General features: G+C 41.0%; 1 protein-coding gene across 2 annotated transcripts in view; it reads right to left on the reverse strand.

The window, feature by feature from the left end:
* The window catches only part of LOC106611717 (dystrophin-related protein 2), a 237,994-nt gene that overhangs the window by 22,009 nt on the left and 203,854 nt on the right, over nt 1–12,131 (reverse strand). For both annotated transcript variants that reach the window (XM_014212218.2, XM_014212217.2), the window contains 3 exons: nt 3,980–4,146; nt 3,703–3,817; nt 1,982–2,118 (listed from right to left, as the gene is read on the reverse strand). In XM_014212218.2, coding sequence (XP_014067693.1) covers nt 1,982–2,118; nt 3,703–3,817; nt 3,980–4,146 — 419 coding nt within the window. The remainder of the gene's footprint in view (nt 1–1,981; nt 2,119–3,702; nt 3,818–3,979; nt 4,147–12,131) is intronic.

A 12,131-nucleotide genomic window follows, 5' to 3' on the forward strand; every position in this document is an offset into this window, starting at 1 on the left:
AGCCCTCAAAATAAGGCCTTATGAAATGTATATTGTATTGTCTTAAAGAATTGAATTATTTAATCTAATTGAATGATAACATATTTGCTTAGGATCGCACTTGGTGAAGACCACATGACTGAAAATGAATTAATGCAACCATGTCTCTGTCACTAACAAATACAGTCATAGGTGGTAACATTACAATTCACTCGAAAGACAAGGCACACTGGGAAATATGCAAATAAGTCTTTACACTAAGCAAACTGTTAATTTAACTCTGAAAAGTGTGGACCCATGTACAGTGCATTCAGAAAGTATTCAGGCCCCTTGACTTTGTTCCACATTTTGTCACATTACAGCCTTATTCTTCCATCTCATATTGCTCAAATAAACAGCAAACCTGGTTTCCAAAAACAGATAAAGCAACACCTCGCGGCACAACATCTCTCCCCTATTTGACCTAGATAGTTTGTGTGTATGCATTGATATCTAGGCTACATGTGCCTTTAAAAAAGATATGTAGTGCTGTCCTTGAGCAGTTCTTGTCTATTGATGTTCTGTATTATGTCATTCTGTATTATGTTTCATGGTTTGTGTGGACCCCAGGAAGAGTAGCTGTTGCTTTTACAACAGGTAATGGGGATCCTAATAAAATACCAAATCATCAAAAATTTATTAAATTGTTTTTTTCTTCATCAATCTGCAAACAATACCACATAATGACAAAGCAAAAACAGTTGTTTTACATTTTTTGCATATGTATTAAAAATAAAAAACGGAAATATTACATTTACATAAGTATTCAGACCCTTTAATCAGTACTTTGTTGAAGCATATTTGGCAGCGATTACACCGTTGAGTCTTCCTGGGTATGACGCTACAAGCTTTGTACACCTGTGTTTGGGGAGTTTCTCCCATTCTTCTCTGCAGATCCCCTCAAGCTCTGTCAGGTTGAATGGGGAACGTCGCTGCACAGCTATTTTCAGGTGTCTCCAGAGATGTTCGATCGGGTTCAAGTCCACACACACACACACACACACACACACACACACACACACACACACACACACACACACACACACACACACACACACACACACACACACACACACACACACACACACACACACACATACATTCTCAACTCAAGGATATTCAGAGACTTATCCCGAAGCCACTCCTGCGTTGTCTTGGCTGTGTGCTTAGTGTCGTTGTCCTGTTGGAAGGTGAACCTTCACCCCAGTCTGAGGTCCTGAGCACTCTGGAGCAGGTTTCATCAAGGATCTCTCTGTACTTTGCTCCGTTCATCTTTCCCTTGTTCTTGACGAGTCTCCCGGCCCCTGCTGCTGAAAAACATCCCCACAGCATGATGCTGCCACCATCATGATTCAACGTAGCGATGATGCCAGGTTTCCTCCAGACGTTACACTCGGCATTCAGGCCAAAGACTTCAATCTTGGTTTTATCAGACCAGATAATCTTGTTTCTCATGGTCTGAGAGTCTTTTAGATGCCTTTTGGCAAACTCCAAGTGGGCTGTCATGTGCCTTTTACTGAGGATCGGCTTCAGTCTGGCCACTCTACCATAAAGGCCTGATCGTTGGAGTGCTGCAGAGATGGTTGTCCTTCTGGAAGGTTCTCCACAGATTGAACACTTCAGTCCTGATTCAGTGTTGATTCAACACTGGAGAATGTTCTGTGTGTGTGTGTGTGTGTGTGTGTGTGTGTGTGTGTGTGTGTGTGTGTGTGTGTGTGTGTGTGTGTGTGTGTGTGTGTGTGCGTGTGTGTGTATACTTTTTACAAACTTCTTAAATCCACATGTACAACCAACTACCCTCCATGTCCCAAGTCTTCTCTCCCCTCAACATCATCTAATATAACACTTCATACACAAGCAGTCTCTCTCGCAACAAATAAAGTTAATGGCTATTTTTACAAGCTATTTTCCTGTCTTGTTGCCAGTCTGTCTAGCCGTCTGTGTCTATAGGGGTATGACTCACGTGTCAGAGCTCTCGGCCTCCAGCACCGACTGGACAGGCAGGTAGCCCCGCTGAGGGTGCTTACTGAAGTACTGCTTCGACCGGAACTTGTTCTTCAGCGTCTTGGCAAAGTCCCGCATCTTCTCTCCTGAGGTGGTCTGACACATGGTTTACATGAAGGGACCGGGATGGAGGAGAGGAGAGGGGGATGGAGGAGAGGAGAGGGGGATGAGGGGGAATGGAGGAGAGGAGAGGGGGGGTGAGGGTGGAGGAGAGGAGAGGGGGAGGAGGGTGGAGGAGAGGAGAGGGGGATGAGGGGGAATGGAGGAGAGGAGAGGGGGATGAGGGTGGAGGAGAGGAGAGGGGGAATGGAGGAGAGGGGGATGATGGTGGAGGAGAGGAGAGGGGGATGAGGGGGAATGGAGGAGAGGGGGATGATGGGGTGGAGGAGAGGAGAGGTTAGGGGCAGTGGGAGGACAGGAAGACAAAGTGAACCACTTTAGAATTCTCCATACTGCACATGCATGCACGCAGGGACGCACACACACTTATGCACCCAGACACATACACACACACGCATGCACACACACACAGACACACATTGACACACACGCGTACCCGCACACACACACACACCTTGTGTTGAACAAAACTTTGTGATAGAGTACTGGATTAGCCGCAGGGCCCTGTCTCCCTCGGACCTGACTACCCACATCCACTCCATCATACGACCCAGCTGTATAGGAGTCAAAGCCCAGGTGAAAAACTCCAGCTCAGCTCCACTTCAACCTTCCCCTGGTTGACATACTGCCCTGGGAGAAATGATTTGGATGCCATATCTCCCAGCCTCCATTGACTGGAGCTGAAGTCGTGTGCTAGTGTGGCCTCCTCTTTGTGCACTCTCTTAAAGGGGCAATCTGCAATTGCTATATCAATTTTTGCAGTGTTAAATGAATTATATATGCCCATTGATTTTTGAAGAATATAACTTATAAATGCCTTATGGGCTTAGTTCAGCTGTCTAACCCTATCAGAACCCACATTATAAACATGTCTTACTTCACTGTTTGTAAACAATGTAATTGCATGCAAACAATGTATTGCCTAAAAACATGGTTAAAGGGATAGTACACCCATATTACTAAATTACATATTGGTTTCTTTACCCTGTAAGCAGTCAAGGTATGACAGCAATCAATGATTTGGTTTCGTCCCCTTGGCACTGTTTCCACATGCTAACGTACTAGCATTTGTGGCACAAATCCCATTCAAGACATTGGACCGATACAAACATTTTTCGCACATCATGTTCGAAACATCTATAAGTGACTTTGTTGAGGTTCACAATCAATTTTAGATACATGTTGTATGATTTTGACATGTGTGAAAAATGCTAATATCGGTCCCCTGACTTGAATGCTTACAGAGTAAGGAAACCAATGTGTCATTTTAAAACAATAATTTTGATATCACGGACGGTCAGTCCTTGCATCCATAGCTCTGTCTATGTATTTGAGAGTGGTTACATATCTCCAGCCACAACCCTCAGCTGTCGACCGAAACAGTGGAGGGGTGGCCACTTTGTTATTGTTTAAACTGCATATTGCCTCTTTAAGAGGAAAGTGTAGGTTATAGTGCGGACTGTGTCTGAAATGGCACCCTATTCCCTACATAGTGCACTACTTTTGACCTTTAATAGGGTGACATGCAGGAGGCAGCCTGGGTGCAGTACTCTTTCTTACTGGGGTATAGTACTCCATGATGGGGTATTGGAGCTGCTTCTTTCCCTTGGTGGTGCGTCCCGTGAGGAAGCACGTCTGGCAGATGTCCACGTTGAATTGTTTCAGACTGCGGTACCTGTCAGGACAGATTGGCAGAATGGACGATCATATCACAGTCAGTAACATTAGAGAAGCCACAGTAATAGCTCTATCGTGTGTGTGTGTGTGTGTGTGTGTGTGTGTGTGTGTGTCACACATCCACCTTTCCTCATCTCTGATAGAGGTACAATAGACCTGCCTGAATCCCTTGATGGGGCACTGTTTACAGATGTAACACTTGGCCTGGTGCTTGGCTGACTCGGCCACAGCCACACGCTGTAGAACAGCCAGCCACACTACAGACTGGGGCTCCAGGCTCATCCACTCCAGGAAATGAGATACCTCGATGGCTGGCTTCCCCGGGGCCTACGGGAGGAAGAACATGGGAAACATTTTACCTGAGTATCTTGTGCTTGTTTTGTCTCCTGCTTGATTGTCTGTAAAATGCTACTATCCATTACAGTTATGCAGAACAATTTACCTACAGTACCACTTCATCAAACTACCTGTAGTTCCATAGGGTACGTATTACTAGGTAATTACATATTCCATTAAAGTTACTCTGGAAGAACTCTGTTAAAAGCACAAATACATAAACAGGAGGTTGATAGCAGCCAGAGAGAGGGGTGACTTGCATGAGGGCCGTGTTCACCTGTTTCTGTTCTAACGTTCCAAAGCAATTCCGGTGTTAGAGAGACAGCAGATAAACGGGATAACAGGAAGTCAGGTGAATAAAGGACAGCCTCACAAAGCGCAGAAAATCCATAATGTGCTAAATTCTCATTAAGTGTGCATCAGAGATGCATTAAAAGGTTGATTTCCCTGGAGCCTCGTCTCGGCTATGCCAAAGCAGGGTAATTAACGTGTGTGTGTGCGTGTTATGGCTGCTGGAGTGAGGTCTCTAGGGGAACGAGGCTCCTCTGCTCTTTTCTCCGCTCAGCTCCGCTCAGCTCAGTTCAACTCAACTCAACTCAACTCCTCTCCTCTACATGAGACTATCCTAACTAGAAGAACTGGACCCACTGACTGTCTACAGTATCAATAACTAATAGAACTGGACCCACTGACTGTCTACAGTATCAATAACTAATAGAACTGGACCTACTGACTGTCTACAGTATCAATAACTAATAGAACTGGACCTACTGACTGTCTACAGTATCAATAACTAATAGAACTGGACCCACTGACTGTCTACAGTATCAATAACTAATAGAACTGGACCTACTGACTGTCTACAGTATCAATAACTAATAGAACTGGACCCACTGACTGTCTACAGTATCAATAACTAATAGAACTGGACCCACTGACTGTCTACAGTATCAATAACTAATAGAACTGGACCCACTGACTGTCTACAGTATCAATAACTAATAGAACTGGACCTACTGACTGTCTACAGTATCAATAACTAATAGAACTGGACCTACTGACTGTCTACAGTATCAATAACTAATAGAACTGGACCCACTGACTGTCTACAGTATCAATAACTAATAGAACTGGACCCACTGACTGTCTACAGTATCAATAACTAATAGAACTGGACCTACTGACTGTCTACAGTATCAATAACTAATAGAACTGGACCCACTGACTGTCTACAGTATCAATAACTAATATAACTGGACCTACTGACTGTCTACAGTATCAATAACTAATAGAACTGGACCCACTGACTGTCTACAGTATCAATAACTAATAGAACTGGACCACTGACTGTCTACAGTATCAATAACTAATAGAACTGGACCTACTGACTGTCTACAGTATCAATAACTAATAGAACTGGACCTACTGACTGTCTACAGTATCAATAACTAATAGAACTGGACCTACTGACTGTCTACAGTATCAATAACTAATAGAACTGGACCTACTGACTGTCTACAGTATCAATAACTAATAGAACTGGACCTACTGACTGTCTACAGTATCAATAACTAATAGAACTGGACCCACTGACTGTCTACAGTATCAATAACTAATAGAACTGGACCTACTGACTGTCTACAGTATCAATAACTAATAGAACTGGACCTACTGACTGTCTACGGTATCAATAACTAATAGAACTGGACCTACTGACTGTCTACAGTATCAATAACTAATAGAACTGGACCCTACTGACTGTCTACAGTATCAATAACTAATAGAACTGGACCTACTGACTGTCTACAGTATCAATAACTAATAGAACTGGACCCACTGACTGTCTACAGTATCAATAACTAATAGAACTGGACCTACTGACTGTCTACAGTATCAATAACTAATAGAACTGGACCTACTGACTGTCTACAGTATCAATAACTAATAGAACTGGACCTACTGACTGTCTACAGTATCAATAACTAATAGAACTGGACCCACTGACTGTCTACAGTATCAATAACTAATAGAACTGGACCTACTGACTGTCTACAGTATCAATAACTAATAGAACTGGACCCACTGACTGTCTACAGTATCAATAACTAATAGAACTGGACCCACTGACTGTCTACAGTATCAATAACTAATAGAACTGGACCCACTGACTGTCTACAGTATCAATAACTAATAGAACTGGACCTACTGACTGTCTACAGTATCAATAACTAATAGAACTGGACCCACTGACTGTCTACAGTATCAATAACTAATAGAACTGGACCCTACTGACTGTCTACAGTATCAATAACTAATAGAACTGGACCTACTGACTGTCTACAGTATCAATAACTAATAGAACTGGACCCACTGACTGTCTACAGTATCAATAACTAATAGAACTGGACTCACTGACTGTCTACAGTATCAATAACTAATAGAACTGGACCTACTGACTGTCTACAGTATCAATAACTAATAGAACTGGACCCACTGACTGTCTACAGTATCAATAACTAATAGAACTGGACCCACTGACTGTCTACAGTATCAATAACTAATAGAACTGGACCCACTGACTGTCTACAGTATCAATAACTAATAGAACTGGACCCACTGACTGTCTACAGTATCAATAACTAATAGAACTGGACCCACTGACTGTCTACAGTATCAATAACTAATAGAACTGGACCCACTGACTGTCTACAGTATCAATAACTAATAGAACTGGACCCACTGACTGTCTACAGTATCAATAACTAATAGAACTGGACCCACTGACTGTCTACAGTATCAATAACTAATAGAACTGGACCCACTGACTGTCTACAGTATCAATAACTAATAGAACTGGACCCACTGACTGTCTACAGTATCAATAACTAATAGAACTGGACCCACTGACTGTCTACAGTATCAATAACTAATAGAACTGGACCCACTGACTGTCTACAGTATCAATAACTAATAGAACTGGACCCACTGACTGTCTACAGTATCAATAACTAATAGAACTGGACCCACTGACTGTCTACAGTATCAATAACTAATAGAACTGGACCCACTGACTGTCTACAGTATCAATAACTAATAGAACTGGACCCACTGACTGTCTACAGTATCAATAACTAATAGAACTGGACCCACTGACTGTCTACAGTATCAATAACTAATAGAACTGGACCCACTGACTGTCTACAGTATCAATAACTAATAGAACTGGACCCACTGACTGTCTACAGTATCAATAACTAATAGAACTGGACCTACTGACTGTCTACAGTATCAATAACTAATAGAACTGGACCCACTGACTGTCTACAGTATCAATAACTAATAGAACTGGACCCACTGACTGTCTACAGTATCAATAACTAATAGAACTGGACCCACTGACTGTCTACAGTATCAATAACTAATAGAACTGGACCCACTGACTGTCTACAGTATCAATAACTAATAGAACTGGACCCACTGACTGTCTACGGTATCAATAACTAATAGAACTGGACCCACTGACTGTCTACAGTATCAATAACTAATAGAACTGGACCTACTGACTGTCTACAGTATCAATAACTAATAGAACTGGACCCACTGACTGTCTACAGTATCAATAACTAATAGAACTGGACCCACTGACTGTCTACAGTATCAATAACTAATAGAACTGGACCTACTGACTGTCTACAGTATCAATAACTAATAGAACTGGACCTACTGACTGTCTACAGTATCAATAACTAATAGAACTGGACCCACTGACTGTCTACAGTATCAATAACTAATAGAACTGGACCTACTGACTGTCTACAGTATCAATAACTAATAGAACTGGACCCACTGACTGTCTACAGTATCAATAACTAATAGAACTGGACCCACTGACTGTCTACAGTATCAATAACTAATAGAACTGGACTCACTGACTGTCTACAGTATCAATAACTAATAGAACTGGACCCACTGACTGTCTACAGTATCAATAACTAATAGAACTGGACTCACTGACTGTCTACAGTATCAATAACTAATAGAACTGGACCCACTGACTGTCTACAGTATCAATAACTAATAGAACTGGACCTACTGACTGTCTACAGTATCAATAACTAATAGAACTGGACCCACTGACTGTCTACAGTATCAATAACTAATAGAACTGGACCCACTGACTGTCTACAGTATCAATAACTAATAGAACTGGACCCACTGACTGTCTACAGTATCAATAACTAATAGAACTGGACCCACTGACTGTCTACAGTATCAATAACTAATAGAACTGGACCTACTGACTGTCTACAGTATCAATAACTAATAGAACTGGACCCACTGACTGTCTACAGTATCAATAACTAATAGAACTGGACCCTACTGACTGTCTACAGTATCAATAACTAATAGAACTGGACCCACTGACTGTCTACAGTATCAATAACTAATAGAACTGGACCCACTGACTGTCTACGGTATCAATAACTAATAGAACTGGACCCACTGACTGTCTACAGTATCAATAACTAATAGAACTGGACCCACTGACTGTCTACAGTATCAATAACTAATAGAACTGGACCCACTGACTGTCTACAGTATCAATAACTAATAGAACTGGACCCACTGACTGTCTACAGTATCAATAACTAATAGAACTGGACCCACTGACTGTCTACAGTATCAATAACTAATAGAACTGGACCCACTGACTGTCTACAGTATCAATAACTAATAGAACTGGACCTACTGACTGTCTACAGTATCAATAACTAATAGAACTGGACCCACTGACTGTCTACAGTATCAATAACTAATAGAACTGGACCCACTGACTGTCTACAGTATCAATAACTAATAGAACTGGACCCACTGACTGTCTACAGTATCAATAACTAATAGAACTGGACCCACTGACTGTCTACAGTATCAATAACTAATAGAACTGGACCACTGACTGTCTACAGTATCAATAACTAATAGAACTGGACCTACTGACTGTCTACAGTATCAATAACTAATAGAACTGGACCCACTGACTGTCTACAGTATCAATAACTAATAGAACTGGACCCACTGACTGTCTACAGTATCAATAACTAATAGAACTGGACCCACTGACTGTCTACAGTATCAATAACTAATAGAACTGGACCCACTGACTGTCTACAGTATCAATAACTAATAGAACTGGACCCACTGACTGTCTACAGTATCAATAACTAATAGAACTGGACCCACTGACTGTCTACAGTATCAATAACTAATAGAACTGGACCTACTGACTGTCTACAGTATCAATAACTAATAGAACTGGACCTACTGACTGTCTACAGTATCAATAACTAATAGAACTGGACCCACTGACTGTCTACAGTATCAATAACTAATAGAACTGGACCTACTGACTGTCTACAGTATCAATAACTAATAGAACTGGACCTACTGACTGTCTACAGTATCAATAACTAATAGAACTGGACCTACTGACTGTCTACAGTATCAATAACTAATAGAACTGGACCCACTGACTGTCTACAGTATCAATAACTAATAGAACTGGACCTACTGACTGTCTACAGTATCAATAACTAATAGAACTGGACCCACTGACTGTCTACAGTATCAATAACTAATAGAACTGGACCCACTGACTGTCTACAGTATCAATAACTAATAGAACTGGACCCACTGACTGTCTACAGTATCAATAACTAATAGAACTGGACCCACTGACTGTCTACAGTATCAATAACTAATAGAACTGGACCCACTGACTGTCTACAGTATCAATAACTAATAGAACTGGACCCACTGACTGTCTACAGTATCAATAACTAATAGAACTGGACCCACTGACTGTCTACAGTATCAATAACTAATAGAACTGGACCCACTGACTGTCTACAGTATCAATAACTAATAGAACTGGACCCACTGACTGTCTACAGTATCAATAACTAATAGAACTGGACCCACTGACTGTCTACAGTATCAATAACTAATAGAACTGGACCCACTGACTGTCTACAGTATCAATAACTAATAGAACTGGACCCACTGACTGTCTACAGTATCAATAACTAATAGAACTGGACCCACTGACTGTCTACAGTATCAATAACTAATAGAACTGGACCCACTGACTGTCTACAGTATCAATAACTAATAGAACTGGACCCACTGACTGTCTACAGTATCAATAACTAATAGAACTGGACCCACTGACTGTCTACAGTATCAATAACTAATAGAACTGGACCTACTGACTGTCTACAGTATCAATAACTAATAGAACTGGACCCACTGACTGTCTACAGTATCAATAACTAATAGAACTGGACCTACTGACTGTCTACAGTATCAATAACTAATAGAACTGGACCCACTGACTGTCTACAGTATCAATAACTAATAGAACTGGACCTACTGACTGTCTACAGTATCAATAACTAATAGAACTGGACCCACTGACTGTCTACAGTATCAATAACTAATAGAACTGGACCCACTGACTGTCTACAGTATCAATAACTAATAGAACTGGACCCACTGACTGTCTACAGTATCAATAACTAATAGAACTGGACCTACTGACTGTCTACAGTATCAATAACTAATAGAACTGGACCCACTGACTGTCTACAGTATCAATAACTAATAGAACTGGACCTACTGACTGTCTACAGTATCAATAACTAATAGAACTGGACCCACTGACTGTCTACAGTATCAATAACTAATAGAACTGGACCCACTGACTGTCTACAGTATCAATAACTAATAGAACTGGACCCACTGACTGTCTACAGTATCAATAACTAATAGAACTGGACCTACTGACTGTCTACAGTATCAATAACTAATAGAACTGGACCCACTGACTGTCTACAGTATCAATAACTAATAGAACTGGACCTACTGACTGTCTACAGTATCAATAACTAATAGAACTGGACCCACTGACTGTCTACAGTATCAATAACTAATAGAACTGGACCCACTGACTGTCTACAGTATCAATAACTAATAGAACTGGACCCACTGACTGTCTACAGTATCAATAACTAATAGAACTGGACCCACTGACTGTCTACAGTATCAATAACTAATAGAACTGGACCTACTGACTGTCTACAGTATCAATAACTAATAGAACTGGACCCACTGACTGTCTACAGTATCAATAACTAATAGAACTGGACCTACTGACTGTCTACAGTATCAATAACTAATAGAACTGGACCCACTGACTGTCTACAGTATCAATAACTAATAGAACTGGACCCACTGACTGTCTACAGTATCAATAACTAATAGAACTGGACCCACTGACTGTCTACAGTATCAATAACTAATAGAACTGGACCCACTGACTGTCTACAGTATCAATAACTAATAGAACTGGACCCACTGACTGTCTACAGTATCAATAACTAATAGAACTGGACCCACTGACTGTCTACAGTATCAATAACTAATAGAACTGGACCTACTGACTGTCTACAGTATCAATAACTAATAGAACTGGACCCACTGACTGTCTACAGTATCAATAACTAATAGAACTGGACCCACTGACTGTCTACAGTATCAATAACTAATAGAACTGGACCCACTGACTGTCTACAGTATCAATAACTAATAGAACTGGACTCACTGACTGTCTACAGTATCAATAACTAATAGAACTGGACCTACTGACTGTCTACAGTATCAATAACTAATAGAACTGGACCCACTGACTGTCTACAGTATCAATAACTAATGGAACTGGACCCACTGACTGTCTACAGTATCAATAACTAATAGAACTGGACCCACTGACTGTCTACAGTATCAATAACTAATAGAACTGGACCTCACTGACTGTCTACAGTATCAATAACTAATAGAACTGGACCCACTGACTGTCTACAGTATCAATAACTAATAGAACTGGACCCACTGACTGTCTACAGTATCAATAACTAATA

The sequence above is a fragment of the Salmo salar genome, chromosome ssa09 (assembly GCF_905237065.1).
Source record: "Salmo salar chromosome ssa09, Ssal_v3.1, whole genome shotgun sequence".
NCBI lineage: Eukaryota > Metazoa > Chordata > Actinopteri > Salmoniformes > Salmonidae > Salmo > Salmo salar.